Source organism: Sorex fumeus, unplaced genomic scaffold, assembly GCF_029834395.1.
Source record: "Sorex fumeus unplaced genomic scaffold, SorFum_2.1 ptg000007l, whole genome shotgun sequence".
Taxonomy (NCBI): domain Eukaryota; kingdom Metazoa; phylum Chordata; class Mammalia; order Eulipotyphla; family Soricidae; genus Sorex; species Sorex fumeus.
In genome coordinates, this window is record NW_026606064.1 from 60,680,769 (window position 1) to 60,705,072 (window position 24,304).

At 40.1% G+C, this 24,304-nt stretch overlaps 1 protein-coding gene across 1 annotated transcript in view; it reads left to right on the forward strand.

Moving 5' to 3' along the window:
- Window positions 1-24,304, forward strand: part of ODAD2 (outer dynein arm docking complex subunit 2) — a 245,771-nt gene that overhangs the window by 189,808 nt on the left and 31,659 nt on the right. Inside the window, 1 exon segment of the mRNA XM_056107146.1 lies at window positions 1,710-1,931. Within this exon segment, the coding sequence (XP_055963121.1) occupies window positions 1,710-1,931 (222 nt within the window).

A 24,304-nucleotide genomic window follows, 5' to 3' on the forward strand; every position in this document is an offset into this window, starting at 1 on the left:
ATGTTTGGTCTATAGTCTACTTTCAGCATGCTTCTCCCATCCTGGGAGGATCCTCCCAACACCCTTTATTTGGTGCTCCCATCTCTATCTGAGCTCCCTTTCCCCCTGGCATGTGTGGCTTGCCTCCAAGCCATGGAGCAAACCCATGTGGCAATGTATTTTAAGCTACAGGTGTTAGTATATAAAATGTTTGCAAAATAGAAGCTGCCTTTCATTTGTCACTAGCATGCAGTGGCAAATATAAATATTATGGAAATATTTCACTCCTCTTCATCAGCATAATCATTATTATCCCTAAGATAACCAGTCACACCAAGTTTCAGAAATTAAATGCATCTCCCCTCTGTGTAGCAAGGTTGGCTCTTTGGCATTCTTGAGCTACAACACTTTGGCAACCACTGTATTATTTATCCAGTGCTCTGCCAGAGAGAATAAGCAGCCTCAAGAGCTAATGACTTCACCATGGCCAGAAGTATTTGAGCATAACTTGGACTACCACTTGGCAGAAAAATCATACAGCAGAAATTTAATAATTGGAAGAATGCTTAGTCTAGGAAATTTTTTAGGGATGGTCAACGCTGAGTTCCTAACAATATCTGCCAGATTTAGTTAAGGAAAGACACCAAGTAGTTGACTGAATGAAGAGGGCTGTAAAGTTAATAAACAGAAAACCATGTTCCATTCACTTATATCTATAGTAGAGAAGTACATATAAAAGGACATGACCTGCCTAAATAATACAGAAAGGAAATAGTAGACTTAAAACATTGCATTTGTTTGTTGTCTTTTCCATCTTGAGACTGAGATGTAATTCTCAAGTAGAAGTGATGTTAAGGTGAAGAAGAGTTGACCTACTTAGCTTCATTAAGAGATCACTCCACTAAGAATGTCCAAGATTTTTTAAAATTTTATTTTTGTCCAACTTTTTTAAAATTATTTTTACTACTCACATGCTTACTGATCTGCATCTCTGCTTTAAGTAGACTTATTTCAGAGGAAATTTAGAATGAGTGAACAATACCAGACACCTGATCACTCTTGAATGCTCTGACTACATTTAGTCCATAAAAAATAACTTGGGATTAAACTTGGGGTAACCTAGCAAAATACTAATTCTTTTAAAGTGCCACCTGTAAAACCAACTAGTCCTTTTTTCTTAACTCCTTGACTTCTCAGCAGGTAATAAGATCTAGTACATATGGTTTGTAAACCATAATGTCCAAAAGGAAGGGGAGGGAGAGGAGGAGAGAAAGGAGAGAGAGAGAGAGAGAGAGAGAGAGAGAGAGAGAGAGAGAGAGAGAGAGAAGAGGGAGAGAGAGGAAAGAAAGAAAAAAGGAAGGAAGGGAGGGAGGGAAAGAAAGAAAGAAAGAAAGAAAGAAAGAAAGAAAGAAAGAAAGAAAGAAAGAAAGAAAGAAAGAAAGAGATGCCTGCTATAGAGGAAGGCTGGAGTGGGGGAAGAAGTGATGGGAGGGATACTGGGGACATTGGTGGTGGGAAGTGTATGCTGGTGGAGGGATGGGTGATGGAATATTGTATGACTGAAACCCGATCATGAATAGCATATAACTGTGTATCTCACAGTGATTAGATTATAAGAAGAAAACAGAAAATAAATGATTTTACCATTAGGGAAAGGAAAGATCCAGTGCCTAAACATAACCTCTGCATCAGTACAATGCTCATCACCACAATTTGTTTCCTTTTTGCAGAATAATGATAAACTGAGACGTCATCTAGCAGAAGCTATTTCACGCTGCTGTATGTGGGGCAGAAATAGAGTGGCCTTTGGTGAACACAAAGCAGTGGCTCCATTAGTGCGTTACCTAAAATCACAGGACACAGCTGTGCACAGAGCAACTGCTCAAGCCTTGTACCAACTCTCAGAAGATGCCAACAACTGCATCACTATGCATGAGAATGGTGCAGTGAAGGTACACTTGAAAGAATTTGTGGTTTAATTCCAAGTTTGGTCAATATAGTCTGAAAAGAAACTTAAACAACATTAAGAGTTTACTAAACGGGGGATTTGGACATTGGGAACTTCGACTTGTTGAGTCACGGCAATAGTTGAGCTATGTGTTACAGTTTATGCTGCCTCAAAGTTCTATGGAGATAGAATTTTTATAAATTAAAGAATACAAAATGTACATAGTAAAAATACTATCACTCCATAATTTTTGGTTAAAGAAAATATAAATGACATGACAATTATATACATAATCATATTTACTTAGCATGTAGCACAGCGGGTAGGGCGTCTGCCTTGCACGCAACCAACATGGCCGACCCGAGTTCGACTCCTCCGCCCCTCTCGGAGAGCCCGGCAAGCTACCGAGAGTATTCGATATGCCAGACACAGTAACAACAAAGTCTCCAATGGAGACGTTACTGGGCCCGCTCGAGCAAATCGATGATCAACGAGAGGGCCTTTACTTTTGTAGGTAATAAAACATAGATGTCAATTATATGACAAAGGAACTGTCTGAAATAGCAGATCAGAACAATAGTTTAACAATCTTTCTTGGGGGACACACCCAGCAATGCTCAGGGGTTACTCCTGGTTCTGCACTCAGGAATTACTCCTGGCGGTGCTTGGGGGACCAAATGGGATGCTGGAGATCGAACCCAGGACAGCCGTGTACAAGGCAAATGCCCTATCCACTGTACTATCTCTCCAGCCCAGTTTAACAATCTTTTAAAAAAATTTTTTGTTGTTGGGCCACATCCAGCAATGCTATTGACTCTGTCATCAGGAATTAATCCTGCTGGTGCACAGGATACCATATGGTACCTGGGATCAAACCCAGGTACTCCACATGCAAGACAAACTACCCACTTGTACTATCTCTCTAGCCTCCAATAGCTTGACAGTCTTAAGGATAAGAGCACAAAGGACCAATTCAAAGACATATTTAAGCATATTCATTAAATCTTCTTTACCTTCAAACAATATACAGGTAGGAGAAGAAATACTTCATGTTGACCTATGTCCGTGTATTGAAAACCACCTAGAGCATTTCAGTAGAATTTTTTTAAGTAGTGCTAAGGATCAAATTCAAGGCCTCACAAATGAGAATGAAGACACAAACTACCAGAACTTATGGGATGCAGCGAAAGCTGTATTAAGGGGGAAATTTATAGCTCTGCAAGCCTATCTTAAGTCGATAGAAACGATGCACATAAACAATTTGACCTCACAGCTCAAGACCTTAGAAAAGGATCAACAGAAAGAGCCTAAATCAGGCAGAAGGAAAGAGATCATAAAACTTAGAGCAGAAATCAACGACATGGAAAACAAAGAAACAATCCGAAAGATCAATGAAACCAAGAGCTGGTTCTTCGAGAAAATAAATAAGATAGATAAACCACTAGCAACACTCACAAAGAAACAGAGAGAGAGAACCCTAATAAATCGAATCAGAAATAAGAATGGGGATATCACAACAGAAACTAAAGAAATTCAAGAGATCATCAGAGACTACTTTGAAAGTCTCTATGCCACGAAACACGAGAACCTAGAAGAAATGGATAAATTCCTGGATCTCTACCATCTCCCAAAGCTGAATCAAGAAGATATAGAGTACCTGAATAGACCCATTCACATCAAGGAAATTGAAACTGTAATCAAAAGTCTTCCCAAAAACAAAAGCCCAGGCCCAGATGGATTTACTAGCGAATTTTTCCAAACATTTAAAGAGGACCTATTGCCAATTCTTCTCAAGCTTTTCCAGGAAATTGAAAAAACAGAAACTCTCCCAAACAGCTTCTATGAAGCCCATATCTCTCTAATACCAAAAGGAAACAAAGACACCACAAGAAAAGAAAACTACAGGCCAATATCCCTGATGAACACGGATGCGAAGATTCTCAACAAAATACTAGCCAATAGAATACAACAACTCATCAAAAAGATCATACATCATGACCAAGTAGGATTCATCCCAGGGATGCAAGGATGGTTCAACATTCGGAAATCAATCAACATAATCCATCATATCAACAAAAGAAAAGATAAAAATCATATGATCATATCAATAGACGCAGAGAAAGCTTTTGACAAGATCCAGCACCCATTCATGATGAAAACCCTTGCCAAAATGGGGATAGAGGGGACTTTCCTCAATATAGTTAAAGCCATCTACCACAAACCTACAGCAAACATCATCCTCAATGGGGAAAAACTGAGACCCTTCCCCCTAAGGTCAGGGACGAGACAAGGATGCCCACTCTCTCCACTACTGTTCAATATAGTACTGGAAGTACTTGCAATAGCGATTAGGCAAGAAAAAGATATTAAGGGCATCCAGATAGGGAAAGAAGAAATTAAGCTCTCACTATTCGCAGATGACATGATACTATACTTAGAGAACCCTAAAACCTCTACCAAGAAACTCCTAGAAACAATAGGCTTGTATAGTAAAGTGGCAGGCTATAAAATCAATACCCAAAAATCCATGGCATTCCTATACGCAAATAGTGAAAGAGAAGCAAGTGACATCAAGAAAACAATCCCATTCACAATTGTGCCCCAGAAAATCAAGTATCTAGGAATCAGCTTAACTAAGGAAGTAAAGGACCTGTACAAGGAAAACTACAAAACGCTACTTCAGGAAATAAAAGAGGACACGAGGAAATGGAAAAATATCCCCTGTTCATGGATGGGGAGAATCAACATCATCAAAATGGCAATACTTCCCAAAGCACTATACAAATTCAATGCAATCCCTATAAGGATACCCATGACATTCTTCAAAGAAATGGAGCAAACACTCCTGAAATTTATATGGAACAATAAGCCCCCACGAATAGCTAAAGCAATTCTTGGGAAAAAGAAAACGGGAGGAATCAACCTCCCTAACTTCAAACTCTACTACAAGGCAGTAATAATTAAAACAGCATGGTACTGGAACAAAAGCAGAGCTGCAGACCAATGGAACAGAGTTGAATATACTGACATTTCCTCCCAAACATATAATCATCTAATTTTTGATAAGGGGGCAAGAAAAGTGAAATGGAGCAGGGAAAGCCTCTTCAACAAACTGTGCTGGCAAAATTGGACGGCTACATGCAAAAAAGTGGGCTCAGATCTCTGCCTAACACCATGCACAAAAGTAAGATCAAAATGGATTTATGACCTCAACATCAGACCAGAATCCATAATGTTTATTGAAGACAAAGTCGGCAAAACTCTCCATGATATTGAAGCTAATGGTATCTTCAAAGATGTCACGCCACTGGCTGAGCAAGTGAAAACAGAGATAGACAAATGGGACTATCTTAAACTAAGAAGCTTCTGCACCTCCAAAGAAACAGTGACCAAAATACAAAGACAGCCTACAGAATGGGAAAGGATATTCACCAAGTACACATCCGACAAGGGGTTGATATCAAGGATATACAAGGTACTGGTTAAACTCCACAAGAAGAAATCACCCAACCCCATCAAAAAATGGGGTGAGGAAATGAACAGAAACTTTCGCAAAGAAGAAATTCGAATGGCAAAAAGGCACATGAGAAAATGCTCTACATCACTAATCATCAGAGAGATGCAGATCAAAACCACAATGAGATATCATTTCACACCACAGAGACTGGCCCACATCCACAAGAACAAAAGCAACCGGTGCTGGCGCGGATGTGGCGAGAAAGGGACCCTCCTTCACTGCTGGTGGGAATGCCGGCTGGTCCAACCCTTTTGGAAAACAGTATGGACGACTCTCAAAAAATTAGAATTTGATCTGCCATTTGACCCAGCTATAGCACTCCTGGGAATATATCCCAGAGAGGCAAAAAGGTATAGTCAAAGTGACATCTGCAATTGTTTGTTCATTGCAGCACTCTTTACAATAGCCAGAATCTGGAAAAAACCTGAGTGCCCAAGAACAGATGACTGGTTAAAGAAACTTTGGTACATTTACACAATGGAGTACTATGTAGCTGTTAGAAAAGATGAAGTTATGAAATTTACATACAAGTGGTACTACATGGAAAGTATCATGTTAAGCGAAATGAGTCAGAAAGAGCGGGATAGACACAGAAAGATTGCATTCATCTGGGGAACATAAAGCAACAAAAAGGGAGATTAACACCCAGGAATGGCTGAGATTAGTACCAGGAATTTTGCCCCATGAATGGAAGGCCAGCCACAGGCTCTAGGTGAAAAGGAAGCTCAGATAGAGAAGAGATTACCAAATGAAGGGTGTTGTGAGGGCCCTCCCAGGGTGGGAGAAGCATGCTAAAAGTAGTCGATAGACCAAACATGATTGCCACTCAAAGCCTCTCTTGCAAAACACAGTACCCAAAAGAAGAGAGAGAGAACAAGGGGGAATACCCTGCCACAGAGGCAGGATGGGACGGGGGGGGGGGGGGGGGGATGAGGGGGGGGATGCTGGGACCCATGGGGATGGATGACGGGCACTGGTGGAGGTATGGGGACTTGATCATTGTATAACTGAAACCCAAGCACAAAATTTGTAAGCCTATAACTGTACCTCATGGTTTTTCACTAATAAAAAAAATAAAAAAATTAAAAAAAAAAAAAAAAAAAAAAAAAAAACAAATTCAAGGCCTCATACATGCAAATGATCTACTGCTGAGTTGCACCATGATATCAATAATTTACTTGTATTAGAAAAAAACAGATTTAAAATATTACTTCTTTTCTATACCTTATTTCCTTGCATAATGTAAATTTACTGTGTATTAACAACTGACTTTGAAAACTATACTACCAAATTACAGTTTTATTTTTTGATACATGCCTAAAGTGGATTTGATCTTAAGAATTATCAAATTTTCTATTTAATCACATAGTAGTCAAGTTTGTATATGCTAAATTTGGACCACATTTAGAAAAATAAAACCCTAAAACTGTGTATAGGCAATTTTAATTCAGATCATTTCACTTCAGATCATTTTAATTTATTCTTCAAACATATAGTTAAAGAACATGATACTAATCTGAAATAAAATCCATTTCCATTTAAATGTGTCAACCTTTCCACTATAAATCTGCTCTTATAGACCATAGATTAGGCCAAATTGGTTTCTTTAGGCAAATACTTGGCATAAAAAGCACCTTTTAAACTAAGCACTAATTTTTAAAAGTAAATTGTAAAAGATACATTAGAATATATTAATTTCAATTAGCAAAAGAATTATAAAAATGTTGTCCCATATATACTTACACTTTGAAAAAGTCTGATCTAATTTTTTAAATATTTTTAATATTAATTTTTTATTGAACCACTGTGGGACTGGAGAGATAGCACAGTGGGTAGGGCGTTTTCCTTGCACGTAGCCAACATGGCTGACCCGAGTTCAATTCCTCCGCCCCTCTCGGAGAGCCCGGCAAGCTACTGAGAGTATCTTGCCCACACGGCAGAGCCTGGCAAGCTACCCATGACGTATTCGATATGCCAAACACAGTAACAACAAGTCTCATGATGGAGACGTTACTGGGCCCGCTCGAGCAAATCGATGAACAACGGGAGGACCGTGATTCGTGACCGTGATTGAACCACTGTGAGAGCATTACAAAGCAGTTAATGACTGGGTTTCAGTTATACAGTATTCCAAAACCCATCCCTCCAACAGTGTACATTTCCCAGCACCGATGTCACCAGTTCTCTACCCTAACCTCAGCCTGCCTCTATGGCAGATACTTCTCTCCTATCTCTCTGTTTCTCTCTGTGTGTCTCTCTGTCTCCCTCCCTCCTGCCCTCCCTTCCTCTCCCCCTCCCTTCCTCTTCCTCTCTCTGTTTCCCCTCCCTCCCTCCTCCTCTCTCCTCTCTCTCTCTCTCCTCACTCTCTCTCTCTCCCTCTCTCTCTCTCTCTCTCTCTCTCATTTTAGGCATTATTGTTTTCAATACAGATGCTGAAAAGTTATCATGCATATCCCTTTGCCTACTTTCAACAATGAGTTCTTGTCCAGATTGATCAATTCCAACTAATATTGCCATAATGGACCCTCTTCTGTTTTAACTACCTTCCATCCCCCACACCAAAAAATAGTATGAAACTAATATCCAAGGCCAGGGATAATGGGCCAGGAAGACGGGACAATGGTTAGATCTGTCTAATGTAAAATCATACATATTCTATTACTAACAAGGTGTTAACAAATACTCTATTTGTCTTTAACAAAATGAAGGTATGCAAACTAAATTGCAAAGCTGGAGAAATAGTACAATGGATAAGGCCTAGACTTGCATGCAGCAAATTTGGGTTTGATTTCCTAGCACCATATATAGTCCTCTGAATACCTCCAGGAGTGATCCCTGAGCACATATCCAGAGTAATTTCTGAGCACAACAAGGCTTAACCCAAAACAAACAAAGCAAAAATATTCAGTGACTTGGTAAAATGACATATTACAAATATTTAGACAGTTTCCTGTTGGTTAAAGAAGAAAATGTCTTGATCATTCAGAAAGTTTTAAAATTTAATAAGATTCACATGTTAAGGTTCAGATTGCCATATATCAAGGGAATATGCAACTTTAAATTATTTATTTTATAATGCAAGTAAACAGATAATTCAGAAGTCATGATTGGAATGTATTCTACTATGAAAATTATGAAGCTGCATTTACCCACCCACATGATGTCTATGAACTGGACAAAAAAGGCACCAAAATGAGCAGGATACAGAGGCAGAAGAATCAGAGCAAAAAATATTTTTCACATTCAAAACATTTTTATTTTTATAAAGTTTTTCACAATTTATTACATTAATATTCCAACACCAACCCCACCACCATTACACCTTCCCACCACTATGTTTCAAATGTTTCCAACCTGACGCCCAAAAGCATGTCCCCATAGCAGAACCTAAATAATTTATTTTGTGTTGCTTGTTATGAATAATCCACTAAAAATGATCCCCAAAAGTTTCCTTGGAAGAAAGTGTGTGAAGATTGTTGTGTTTCACCCTGGAACCATTAAGCCCTTGTTCTGGTACATCTATGTTGTAGAATATGAGATGTCACTCCAGGAATTCTGAAATTTTAAATATGGTGATACAGTTGAGTTTAATTTAATTTTTTAACTGGCTGGTGACTTTGGGTCTGGATACATCTTTGCAGCTTGTTGCTCTTGTATTGCTTTCTTACGAGAGATTTATTGGCAAGTCTCTGAATCATGGACATTATTGAGCTTATATGGTGCCAGAGGCAGTTTGTAAGTGTGACTGCCAGGCTACCAGAAGCACAGGGAGATGGTGGGAGGTCGCCCATTCCCAACTTCGTACAAGCCTGGAGATTTCGGTCACAAGTCTCGCATACCTGGGTTTTATAGATTCACTCATGGATGAGGCTCGTCTGAGCCTGTGAAAATCGACCATGAGCATGGTGGCAATTGGGTTCTGGAGGTTTTTGGTTGCTGGGGCTTTGTTGGGGTGGGTGGAGGGACTCAACCCCCACCAGGTGAGTTTGTAGCACTCTAGACCCTTTCCCTCTTAAGGGATAAAGAATCTATGTCATCTACTTGCACTACTTGCAACTTTAACAACCTGATATTACATATGTAGAGAACAAGACTTTATTGTTTGTTTTGTGTTATTCAATAATGGTGTACATGCAAGTCTCTCTATAAATGTACCCTCTTGGATTTTAGAAGCATAAGGGTCTATGTCTCTCTTCTCTAGTTTCCTTTAAGGAGAAAAAACCTGAATGTGATACACTTAGTATTAATAGTATATAAGAGAGTTGATAGCTGCTCGGCTGTGGAGCATAAAGGAAAATGTGGCATCAAAAATTCCGCCAGTTTTAGTCAAGATAAAGATTCTAATGGGCTAATTATTGGAGAAGAATGTGGCACATGAGTGGTTATAAAATACTTGTAGTAAATGTGTCACAATGAGTAGCTGCTAACATTTCTGACTTTCAATGCTTATTTATAAGCTTTATCCACTATTTTGGAAAATCCTTGATGGCTTTCATTCCTAATTACTGCTGCAAACATTTTAGTCAAAGTTCATAGTGTTTTTCCTCGTCCTATAAACATCCCTCTTGCATTTACCCATGAGCAAAGTTACAGGCTATTTGACAATGATCAAGGTCATCCTGTCACCCCATTCATCCATAATATATTCTAGAGTGAGCTTCTCCATTAAGCAATTTCCTCAACAGCAGCAGCCAGCATTACGCAATAGATCTGTCTCATGCCAACTGATGTTTACTCTATAACAGGGAAGGAGCAGGCTAGTGGATCTGGAATAGATTGAGTTCAGTTTTCAATGTCTTCAATTTAAAATTCAGCTTCAGTTTTAGAGCTAGACCAACACTGTTCCAATGAAATGTAATATGAGCCACATCTGTGACACTACATTTTCTAGTAGTCCCAATTTAAGAGAAGAAAAAGGTAAACTTCACTTTTTAAAATCCAGTCCACCAAAATAGTATTACTTAACACCTAATATTTAAAAAGCTAGTTCAGATACTTTTGTATGTTTTTGTACTGTTATAAAAATCCAGTGTGTGTTTCACCCTTCTCTCTCAATTTAGACCACCCACAGATTAAGTTTGCACTCATGGCTAGTGATTTTTTTAATTGAACAACACAAGTCTAGAGAGAGAAGCAAAGATTTGGGAGGGGACTGGAGAGATAGTACAGAAAGTTAGGTACTTGTGTTGCATGCAGACATCCCAGGCTTGGTCTCTGACACTGCACATGGTCCCTTGAGTATGGCCAGGAGTGATCCCTAAATGCAGAACCAGGGTTAAACCCTGAGTACAACTGGATGTGACCCAACAACAAAAACAAAACTAAACAAAGCATTGGTGCAATCGAACAAAACAAAGATTTGATAAATATCAGCAGAGAGGTATCAAGCCATGATGATTTTGACAGAGTTTAGGGACACCTCAAAAATGTCAACATTCTCACTAAGAAGACGACCTGTCATTGTAAATATACATTAGAAGGTTAACCAATAATTCTAGAATCCAAAGGAAGAGAAAGTTTCCAAAGAGTGTGTTAAAACACTGAGTGGTCAGTGAGGATTTCCTGGTTCAATTATCTTGAAAAATAATCCTGATTCAGAGTTTTCCAGATTAGAATCTCTTCTGCATGAATTAAGAGGACCTCTGCTTTCATAGTATATGATGGGAATAATTTATCCTTAATGATTTTAATAGGCTCCTGTCTTAGGAGTGTCTGCCCACGGTTTATATTATTATAAAATCTGTTGAATGTGATTTAGAGCTGTGGCAACTATATTGAAAGCTATAAAAGTCTAAGAGCTATCCCAAAGTTATCTGCTAATTACAATGAGAATGTAGCTTAGGAAAGTAGTGTCACGAAGGGAAGAGTTTCAGGAAAAATTGAGTGAAGCAAGTCAGAAAAAGTGATCAGACAGAAAGATGATGAGCACCCATAAAAGCCATTAAGCTCTCTTCCCTATGGTGATATTGGCTTTATTTTCACAAATGTCTATAGCAGGTGGATGAAAGCTACATTAAGGCCTGCAACTGTTTGGAAGGCAGGAAATTGAATAGATTGCAGAAAATACAACCAGAAGTGGGTTCAGCAGTGGCCGAATGAGGAGTGAGTCATTCAAATTGGGTAGAACTGAAAGTGTTGCCTTGGCAACAGATGCAGCACATGCCATGGCATTCCAGAGAAGAAAGATGAATCCAGAAGGAAACATAGATCCATTGCTTTAGAAGCCTCATGCAGGAAAATGAAAAGATCACGAATATTTTTGAGTCAAGGGAGTAAATTTTACAGGCTGAGGTAAAACAGGAAAAGTCAGTATCTCTGCAGTCTATAACTTAACAATATAATCAGTTTCAGATATGCAGTATAATAATTTGATATTTGTATGTGTTACAAAATGATCAGCACGATAGATCTAAATAAGTAGTATGTAACCCAGGTGTGGCATGTCTGAAAAACTCATGCCACCGGACTCCGCGCCAGGCTGTTTTCACTTGGGGCACCCCAGAGGGGGCCGGGTGAAAGCCCTCCCCACTCCAAGGGACCTTGCCCCGGCAGCCGACCTCCACTATCCAACCGCCACCATGCTTCAGGCCACTTTCCACATGCTCAGGCCGAGCCTCACATATGAGTGAACATTTTCCCGGACACATCATAAGACACTCCCTACCCATTTTCCATTATTACCACACCATATTTGATGGGGTTCAGACAATAGGCAACAAATCATAGAGGGATATAATATATAATATATAATATGGCAGAGGGACAAAGTCACGTGGGTTCCGGGGCCGAGATCTCCAAGCCTATCCTGATTTGGGCCGAGCATCCTCCACCCAGATCCTCCAAATTCTAGTAGGCAGGGGTCACACCCACCAACTGGCCCCCTGGCGCCGTGTAATCCCATCAGCGGCCAAGACTCAGAGACTATAAAAACCAGATCTCGGAACCGCGCAACATTTTATTATGTCGGCCGCGCAACATTTTATTATGTCGGCCGCACAACATTTTATTATGTCGGCCGCGCGACATTTTATTATGACATCTTATTATCTCATTCCTGCTTTGGACAAACTGGTGGGCTACCGAATGTAGCCTGCCCACACGGCAGAATCTGGCAAACTCCCTGTGGCGTACCCAATATGCCAAATACCAGTAACAATGATGGGTCTCATTCTCCTAAAGAGCCTTGAATATAATCTCAGGGCTAGGATGAAGAAGACGTTACTGGGGCCTGCTCGAGGCAATCGATGACTAACAGGATGATTTATGATTGTGATTGTGATATATATATATATATATATATAGAGAGAGAGAGAGAGAGAGAGAGAAAGCCTGGCAAGCTACCGAGAGTATCCTGCCCACATAGCAGAGCCTGGCAAGCTCCAAGTGACGTATTCAATATGCCAAAACCAGTAACAATAACAGGTCTCATTCCCCTGACCCTTAAAGAGCCTCCAATCCTTGAGAAAGATGAGTAAGGAGAGGCTGCTAAAATCTCAGGGCTGGGACGAAGGTTACTGGAGCCCCCTCGAGTAAATCAATGAACAATGGGATAACAGTGATAGTGACAGTATGTAACCAGACTTTACAGTGCTTTTTTTTTCAACCCAGAGTATATTATTATAAGGAAATGGGATCAAAAAGTGACCTTGAAAAATACTCAGAATTTTGCATTTTGGTTCTGTCAGTTATAGTAATTTACTGAAAACTTTTTCATAGATTGTTTCAGACAGTATATGTCCAATGTTTTTGCTATAATAAGTAACTCCCAAATCTCAGTAGCACTGTAGCTCTGTCCTCTAATTGTTGTTCATCGATTTTCTCAAGTGGGCACCAGTAGTGTCTCACAACTAATTGTGAAACTTGTTACTGTTTTTGGCATATCAAATACATCATGGTAGCTTGCCAGGTTTTGCCATGTGGGAGCGATACTCTCAGTAGGTTTCCAGGCTCTCTGAGAGGGGCGGAGAAATTGCACCCAGGTTGGCTGCATGGAAAATAAACGCTCTACCCACTGTGCTATCCGTGTCTTAAAGAAATGCATTTCTTTTTCACTGTCTCTACTCATTGGGACTGGTTATAGGGTTGTGCTCCTAGAAGCATTTAAGAATCGAGAAAGATATGTTCATCTCACAGAGTGAATGTCTTGTGATTGGAAGTTTCAAAATCTGGTCATTAAGCAATGTTGAAATAGGCAGTACACTATTAACTGTGGTAACAATACTATACACAATTTCTCCATGACTTAAGTGTTTGTTTTATAAATGGAGGTTTTAACTTTGATGAAGTCCAATTTACCTTTTTTTAAAAAATCATCTTGATTTATTTATATATTTAAATAAATATATAATTATATTATTTTATATTTTTATATTATAATATTTTATATTGCGGATTCACTACCAAGATCTCACCATTCTACAAAGAAGTAATCATCCATATCAAGAGAGGGGTTCGGCAGGGTGATACCATTTCACCAAAACTCTTCAGTGCCACCCTCGAGAACATCATGCGACGACTAGAATGGGAAAACATGGGAGTGAAGATAGATGGTCGGCAACTACACCACCTCCGCTTTGCTGATGACATCGTTCTAATAACACCAAACATCAGCCAAGCGGCACAAATGCTTGCGGACTTTGACCGTGAGTGTGGAAAGGTTGGACTACAGCTGAATCTTACGAAGACAATGTTTATGAGAAACAGCCTTGTTCCTGACGCTCCATTCGCTCTCAACGGAACCACCATCTCCGAATGCAACAGTTATATATACTTAGGTCGAGAAATCAACATGATGAATGACCTGGCACCTGAGTTACGCAGGAGAAAGAGAGCGGCTTGGAATGCCTTCAAGAGCATTGAAGAAATAACTAAAAGGACAAAGAACCTCCAACTACGAGCACATCTCTTTAATTCCACTATTCTTCCTGCATTAACATATGCCTCAGAGACCTGGACCCTACGAAAACAGGATGAGAATACTATTCGGGTCTCTCAAAGAGGAATCGAAAGAACTATGCTTGGAATATCACGATTCACTCAAATGAGAGATAGAATCCGGAGTTCTGATCTTCGTCAACGCTCAAGAATCAGAGACGCTGTCTCATTTGCCAAGACATCAAAAATCAGATGGGCTGGACATGTAATGAGGTTTACAGACAACCGCTGGACTAGAGCCATTACTGATTGGATTCCACGAGACATCAAAAGATCACGTGGACGCCCACCTATAAGATGGTCAGACTTCTTCGTCAAGACCCTAAATGATCGGTTTGAGGCTCTACATGTTCCTAAAACGAACAGATACCATTGGGCTACGCTAGCACGCAACCGGGATGAATGGAGACGTTACTGGCACCCGCTCGAATAAATCGATGAATAACGGGGATTAAGTGATAAGTGATAAGATTATTTTATATATTTATATATATATTATATATAAATATATAAGAATATATAATGATAAATAAATGTTCCTCAGAACATGCGACAGAAGAGGCATTGGAGGCGTTGGTGTCCTTGTCAACACACACTTGACCATAAACATTGATTCATTCAAATGCCTAACAACCCGAATCGGACAATTACACTTCAATAGATGTGGCTTACTGCTGGTAGTTTCTATCTTCATTGTCTACTCACCAACATCCAATTATGATGAAGAAGAAATTGAGAAGTTTGACACGGTGCTGGAGAAGTTCTATAAAGAAGACCACACCTTCTACTACATCATTGTCAGTGACTTTAATGCCAAGATAGCACCGAGAATATCAGCTGAAGAACTCCACGTCAGGACCCATGGCCTAGAATGGAATCAGAGTGAGAGACTGTCTGAGTTCTTCATGCTGACCAAGACCATCCGTGGTAACTCACAATTCCAGAAGGCTAAATCTAAACACTGGACATGGGAGACTCCCGGTGGATGGTTCCACAACAAAATTGACCACATCATATTAAATCAATGGTTTTGCCTGACTGATGTCACTGTTGTCCCAAAATTCCAAACGGGATTGCACCACTGTCTCCTTCATGCAAAATTCTACTTCACAGAGCGGGGAGAAAGGGCTGCAAAGTTTAAGAAAAGAACTCCCAGAATGACCACCAACTGGGAGCTCTTTTAGCTCTATTGCAGCAACATAGGAAGATGCTGTCATTGACGAAGAATATTGACGAAGAATACGATAGACTGGTTGAGCACCTCCATGATTTTGCTAGGAACGCCAAGAGAGAGATAGCCACAAAAAGATGCCTGTCTTCGAAAACTCTCGAGTTCATTTGCCAATGTGGCTTGGCGCAAGCATTAGGCAACCACAAGCAAACGTCCGAGCTCGCAAAGCAGTGCAGAGAAGCGATAAAGGAAGAGGCCTGGAAAAGCATTCGCAGTGCCCACCTGTCCTTCACCAACTACAAGACCAACATGACTGCCCTCCAACATCCTGATGGATCTGTCACATCTTACAGAAGGACAATGGAGAAGATTATCCATGACTTCTACTCAAATCTCTTTGATAGTCCACCTGCCCACATATCAAATTCCGCAGGATGGATATGTTGTTCCCAACGTTCTCCATTCAGAAATCCGACACACCATTTCATCAGTAAAGAAGCGAACAGCACCCGACCCAGACAAGATCAGACCCAAACACCTGAAGAACCTGCCGTCGGTACTCATCAATACACTGGCTTGGCTCTTCACATGCTACCTATCTGAATGCAAGGTTTCGTTCCAATGGAAAACCAGCATGACTTCACTACTGTATAAGAAGGGAGACATCCACAACATTGGCAACTATCACTCAATCTGCCTGTTGTCTGTCGTCTATAAGGTGTTCACTTGAGTCATCCTGAATAGAATTGACAGAACATTAGATGAAGGACAACCATGCGAGCAAACCGGGTTCCACAAAGGATTCAGCACGATCCACCATCTCTACACGATAACCAAGCTCACTGAGGTTTCTTGTGAGATCAAGATGCTGCTCTGTCTAACATTCATTGATTTAAAGAAGGCCTTTGATTCTGTTGAGACTGAAGCAGTCATTGAAGCCCTAGCCAAACAGGGCGTTCAAACGCTATACATCAGGATCCTCCATGAGCTGTATTACGGATTCACTATCAGAATCTCACCATTCTACAAGGAAGTGATCACTGATGTCAAGAGAGGGGTTCGGCAGGGTAATACCATTTCACCAAAATTCTTCAGTGCCACCCTCAAGAACGTCATGCAATGACTGGAATGGGAAGAATTGGGAGTGAAGATTGACGGTTGGCAACTACACCACCTCTGCTTCACTGATGACATCGTTCTTATAACACCAAACATCAGCCAAGCAGCACAAATGCTGGCCAACTTCGACCGTGAGTGTGGAAATGTCAGACTGCAGCTAAATCTCACAAAGACAATGTTTATGAGAAACGGTCTCGTTCCTGACATTCCATTCACTCTCAATGGGATGAACATCTCCAAATGCAACAGTTATGTGTATCTAGGTCGAGAAGTCAACATGACGAATGACCTGGCACCTGAGTTGCGCAGGAGGAGGAGTTGCGCAGGAGGAGCAGCTTGGAACGCCTTCAGGAATGCGGAAGAGATAGCTAAGAGGACAAAGAACCTCCAGCTCCAGGCACATCTCTTCGATTCCACTGTTTTTCCTGCATTAACATACGCCTCAGAGACCTGGGCCCTAGGAAAGCAGGATGTGAATGCTATTTGGGTCTCTCAAAGAGGAATGGAAAGAGCTATGCTTGGAGTATCATGCTTCACTCAATTGAGAGAAAGAATACTGAGTCCAACCTCTGTCGACACTCAAGAATTAGGGATTCCCTTTTGTTCTCTCTCTCCTATTGGGTGTTGTGGTTTGCAAAAGAGGCAATGGGTGGCAATCATGTTTGGTCTATACTCTACTTTCAGCATGCTTCTCCCATCCTGAGAGGATCCTCCCAACACCCTTTATTTGGTGCTCCCTTCTCTATCTGAGCTCCCTTTTCCCCTAGCATGTGTGGCTGGCCTCCAAGCCATGGAGAAAATTGCTGGTACTAATCTCGGCCATTCTTGGGTGTTAGTCTCCTATTTTGTTACTTTATGTTCCCCAGATGAATGCAATCTTTCTATGTCTATCCCTTTCTTTCTGAGTCATTTCGCTTAACATGATAATTTCCATGCCTGCCACAGAGACAGGGTGGGATGGGGGGTGGGAGGGATACTGGGATCCCTGATGGTGGGAAATGGGCACTGGTAGAGGGATGGTTATTTGATCATTGTGTAATTGAAACCCAAGCACAAAAATTTGTAAGTCTACAACTGTACCTCATGGTATCTCACTAATAAAAATTTTTAAAAAAAGAAAAAAAAAGAAAACATGTGAGAGGGGAAAAAAAGAATCAGAGATGGTGTCTCGCTTGCCAAGTCATCGAAAATCAAATGGGCTGGACATGTAAAGCAATTTGTAGATGACCACTGGATTAAGGCCATTACTGACTGGATTCCACAGGACGTCAAATGATCACATGGCCGCCAACCTACGAGATTGTCAGACTTCTTCATCAAGACCCTGAATGATAGGTTTGACGCTCTTCATGTTCCTGAAGCAAGCAGACACCACTGGGCTACACTAGCACACAACAGGGATGAATGGAGACATTATTGGTGCCCACTCAAGCAAATCTATGAGTAACGGGATGTCAAGTGATCAAGTGGTCAAGTGATACCTAATGCTAGGCTACAAGAATTTTTTTTTTATGTTTTCTCCTGGAAATTTCATCACTTTCAGTTTTACTTTAAAACTATTGTGTTCCACTTTGAATCATGTTTTGTTTATGGGACGAGGAATTAATTTAAGGTCATTTTTAAAGCATCATTTCTTAAAAATGTTTCCCTTTCCCCACTTTAAATAGGGGAATGAATTTTCTTTGAAATTTTAAGAGAAGGCAGCTTAATACATATCTGTTTTGTTTCACTTTTCTATTTGTCTATACACCATTACCACATTACCTTTGTTGCAGATCCTTTGATGTTTTTAGTTATTTTATTTGTAGTAGTCTTAATTATAATGATATAAAAATTGGAAACCATTCTTTGTTCTGTGAGCCATACTGAAACAAATTATAGTTCATCAACCTCTTGTCTAGATACTCATGTCATCTATAAATGAGACATTTTCTTCTTTTCAAAGCCCAGCGCTTTATTTTTGCCTGATTACTTTGGTCAAAAACATTAAAATATTGGAAGGAAGCAATAGAGGCAAATATCTTGATCTAACTCTATATATTGACTGAATACAGCTATTAAATTTAATGTTCTTCACAGGTTTTTGTTTTGTTATGTTTTGTTTTTCATATGGCTGTTCTTTATCAGATTGGGGAAATTCTCGTCTATTATTTTCTTAATGAGATATTTTTAATGATGAATAGATGTTAGATTTTATCTTTTTTTTCTGCGTCTATGAGATTATTTTATGGTTTTCTTAAAAGTTTCTTTTAGGATAAATTATAGTTTGGTCTTCAATATTAAACAAAGCTGGCATTTTTAGGATGAGCCCACTTGACCATGATGTATTAAACTTTTTTATTTTTTTGCTTTTTTGGGGTCACACCCAGTGATGCACAGGGGTTACTCCTGGCTCAAGCACTCAGGAATTACTCCTGGCAGTACTCGGGGAACCATATGGGATGCTGGGAATCGAACCTGGGTCGACTGCATGCAAGGCAAAGGTCCTACCCACTGTGCTATCTCCAGCCCCTATTAAACTTTTTAAACATTGTTGAAATCGGTTTTCAAAAATATTGCATTGAATTTGACATCTCTGTTTCTTAGGGTTTGTGATAATCTTCTACTTTGGAGTTCTGTCTTAAAACGCAATTCTGATGTGTTGATGCAATTCTATCCTTCCTGTTGTAGCTTTATGCGGTGTTGGCAGGACTAGGTGGGACTGATTCTAAGGCACCAACCTACTGAGCAGCCCCTTTTCAGTTCCTCCCGTAAGTGACAGCCCTACACCCTGTGTGGTAGGTTAGCAACTGCACTTCTGCCTGGTGAACTTCTGATTTTTCTCTTCTGCTCTTTCATATTTTTCCCATCCTCTTATCCTCAAGGATTTTCCCCACACACAGGTACTGATCCCCACACTGTGCTGAGATTCGGGGGTTCCCAGCAGTAGATGCCTGGAGCTCTGTGTTCTGCTTTTGAATCCTCTATAGTCTTATTTGGAGACTGTCGTCATCATAGTTGCTCAGACACTCCATGTCTGCCTCCCAGCACCTCTTGGTGCCTCTCTGTGCTGCAGCTCAGAACCTCTCTCCCGGCAGTGGACTGGGAAAATCTCAAGACTTAACCATTTTTGGTTTCCTCTTCTCTGATGATTTTCCTTGTCTAATATCCAGTGCATTGATAGTCATTGCTTTATACATATATTGCTCTCTATATATTCCCTTGTTTATTTATTTTCGCTTTGGAGACAACCCAACTGTGTTCTGGGCTTACTCCTGGCTCTGCACTCAGGGATCACTCCTGGCAGGGCTCTGAGTACCATATATGGTGCCAGGGGGTCAGCTGTGTGCAACACCTTACCTGCCGAATTGTCACTCCGGCCTCCTCCTCTTAGTTCTTTTAAGTCAAAGAGGTAAATATAGTCTCTGTTACTCTATCTTGGTGTACAAGTGAGTTACTCATTTAAAACACCTATTTTGCAGATGGGGAAAGTAAGGTCCACCAAACAAGTGGTCCTTCAATCCACACGCTCAGTGATTGGCATCATATTGTAAACCACTGTTTACAATACTGTCTAGTTTTTTGCCATTGCCTCAAGACAAAATGAATTTCAAACGGTGTCTCATGCATGGATTCTCAGGATCCCTCCTGGGAGAAATCAGGACCTACCATGAGGTCAAAGTGATACCAGTGTTTGGGACAGAGGTCACTTCAATTAGACAAGGTGGTTTTGTTGTTGTTGTTGGTTGGTTGGTTGGTTTCTTTTGTTTTTGTGAATTTTAGAATATAACAGGACATCTTGTTTCAAAACATTTTTTGCTATCTTAAAAAATACTGAAAATTACTGCCTTCCACTAGCCTATTTATGAAACCCAGTAGGAGTCACTCTTTTTACATTTGTTCAGCAGCTTTGCTTCTTGTTGCTATAAAGGCTCACAAAACAAGAATCTCTTCTGGAGGAAGGAAGGGCAATATTAATTCTTTATATTCTTACAAGCTTAGTACATATGCAAAGTTCTTATGAGAAGGAGGCTTTAAAGCCATTCTTTTTTTCATTTTATATTTTATATTTACATTTCATTTTTTAATTATTTTTAATTGAATCATTGTTAGCTACATTTACAAAACTTTCATGTTTGAGTTTCAGTCATACAATGATCAAACACCCATCCCTCCACCAGTGTACATTTTCCACCACCAATGTCCTTAGTATGCTTCCCCCTACCTCGTCCCACCCCTCCCCCTGCCTCTATGGTAGACAATTTCCCTCTTATTCTCTCTCTACTTATGCGCATTATAGTTTGCAAGACAGATAATGAGAGGCCATCATATTTGGCCCTTTATCTACTTTCAGCACATTCTTGGTTCTCTATGGGCTTCCCTTGTAGATCTCAAAGCAGTATCTTTGCCCTTGAGCCTTTTAAGTTCTTTAAAAGGACCCTGGGAGCACATGGAGGAAATAGAATGTTTCTCAAGGGTCAGGATTCAGAGAATCCTTGTCTCCTTTATCTGTGCCAACTCTGCTTTGCTATAATGAATTCACCCTGCTTCTGTTAAGTCACCTCTGCCCCACCCCCATATGTATTTTCTTTCCCTTCTTAAAAAGCTCATGGTGAAAAAGATTTAAAAACAGTTGCATGGAAATGTAGCAAGAGAGCTAGATAGCAGTGAAAGCATTATCATTTCGTTCATTCAGCTTCCTGGGTGCTGGACACAATTTTAAAATGCACTTACCCTTTTTTTTTCTTCCAATCGTATTATCCAGCCAGAAGGAAATTGCTACCATCTCCATTTTACAGACACAGAAATTGAGTTTCAGAGAGGTTCGTGCCAAATCACTCAGACATAAGGGAAAGACCCAAGAAATCTGGTTCTGGTTCCACTGTCTTAACTTCATGAACTCTTACCTTTCTTGCAAACTAAAACTGAAGTACCTCGAGGCACATGTGTGGGTGTGGGTGCCAATGTTTAAGTCTGTGTTTGAAGGGCTAAGCCTGGTTGAAAAATTGCTTTATGAGGCAAAGCTGCTGTCTGGAAAGGCACAGTTGCCTGGGGGAGGGGGTGGTGAAGAAGGATGGGAGCAAGGGGGCTTGGCTAAGAATACACTGGTTTTCTGGTGAATTGACTGCTATTCAGAAATACATCCTCTTTTGGAAATACATCCCAAATGCTCTGTTTCTCTCCTTGGTTTTCACAGTTTTCTAGTGTCTTTTTCTGTCTCTGAATCTTCTTCATATCCTTCATTTATGCCATATCAGCATATTACAAGCAAGAGTTAATGATCTATCTGTGCTAAAACTGGCCTGTCTTAATAATTTTTTAATTATATTTCAAATTTCATATATAACTATAGTTAAAGCAGCTACATTTCCAGCAGTAAAATGAATTAGCACGAATTAATGCTGTATGTATTCCATGAATGTGGATAAATATTGCTGTCTACCCAATATGTTCAGAATTAGCAAAACTGCAACTTAAAAAATCCAAATACATAAGGTTTAAACTTAAACATTTCCCACGAATTGAAGCCAGGATTTCTCAATATTTTACACTCATGTCCCCCTTTTGCCTAAAGAAATTCCACTGAAAACAATACCACATGTAATATGTGACCCTATATGGGAAAAAGGGGTCCCACAACTCACAGTTTAGAAGGCTAGCAATTAGACATTTCTGAATCCCCCACTTACATGAGATATATTCCAAAAGTCCAAGATCCTTGTTATTAAGTCACTTTACATATATATATATGTATATATATGTATATATATATGTGTGTGTGTGTGTGTGTGTGTGTGTAAACATATATATCTTATTTTTAGTTTTAGAAACATCTCTACCACCAAGAGGCAGAATTCTAGGTACTATCATTGTCAGTGTGTATTACATTTAAAAAAAAAGAAATTCTAAATCTGCACTATTAAATTGAAAATACTAGTTTAAACTAGAATCCATGAGTGAAAAGTCCTGGCCTCCTAACAGATCATGAATAATATTGTCCGATCTTAAAGCCATCTGAGTTGGTCAAGGCTGCGAGTATCAGGCAGGAATCCCAGTGGATTCTCCTGGGCCACATTAATGTGCTGTGACCCATTACAGCAGTGTTTTCTGACGTGTGGTCTATAGTCCACCCGTCTAGAAACAATAAGGGTCTTGTTGAAATGCATCTACATATAGCTTGCTAGCACCTAAGTTGACAGAGTCTCCATGAATAAGACCAGGAAACTGTATTTCAACCAAGTTCATAAGGTGACTGGGAAACATACAGAAAATTGAGTGAGAACCACCAATCCACAGAAGTTTCAATGGCTGGAGAGCAAGACCAACATCATGTTAGTCAGCCGTGGGGCTGAACCCATAAGCAGTGAAAAATTGGCCCATTCAAAATGTAGGGAATCTCTGATGGAAAGCTCTGGAAAGCTTAAATCCACCCCATAAATATTATTGTGCACTTAGAATGCTCCAGTATGAGACATGTTTACAGCTTGCCTATATAGAATTCATATCATCAAATCGTGGGACCTTGCCTGTATGGAATTAAGACAGACAGTTGCAGGATTTTGCCTGTACAGAATTAGGACAGACAGCTGTGGAACTTTAAATGAAATTAGGATGGAGCAATTGCAGGATTTCCTATGGAAGGAGAGGCAGTGGTCGAACTCTGCTTTCAAATACCCCTGCAAAATGTGAAGACAGCCAGTCTAGGGCACTTCATTTCACCAAAGACAAAACAGAGGAACACTGTCTGCTAATACTAACTTGCTATCATCTAGGGAGGACTGAATTTATGTATGACCAAATTTCAAAAACTGTCTTCAAAACTATAAACTTTAAAAACAAGAAAAAGGTGCTAGACCCTGCCTAGTCCAATTAACAAACCTGCCTCTGAAGAGATCCAAGTGTATGTTATACCGTTGTTTTCCAGAACAGTCCTCTTTAACCTTTACTGACCTTTAGCCTTACTCACTGTGTTTGGCTAGTAAGTTTGTTTTATTTTTTGCCCCTCTCTTTGTCGTGGTGGTGGTGATGGTCGTAGGTGACCTGAGTGACCCGGATTGCGCACTCTTGGTTGCGTGCATGGGAGATCACACACTGCGTAGTAGCATCAGGGATCAAAACTGAGAGTGCCACAAAGATCGCAGCATGTGGGTGGTGCTGGAAATGGGTCCCACCCAGCTCCTGTGAGTGAGGCACAGGCTCTGCCGCCCAGTCACATCTCCAGAACCCATTACTTTATTCTGAAGGTTCAAGACTCTACAATAAATGGCTGAACTGTTTTTATCCTACCATGACATAAACTTCTAATTTATTCTAGCTATCCATTTTCTAATTTTTTATGACAGTTTCTAATTTATGCTATAGACTATGTATTATTTTATATATAATGGCCTGCATGGTTTGCAGATTATCTCGTTATTTGAAGCCCACAATCGGGGAGATTTCTGAAAGAACAATTTTAAGATTGTTAAACTATTTTTCTATTTGAAACTATTTTTAGAATTATGTACATAGTAAAAGAGGGAGAATGAGCCATAGTACAGTGGGAGAGCATCTACCTTGCATGGGGCTAAGCCGGGTTCAATCCTAGCATCACATATTGTTCCCTGAGCATCACACAGAATGACCCCAGAGTGCAGAGTCAGGAGTAAGCCCTGAG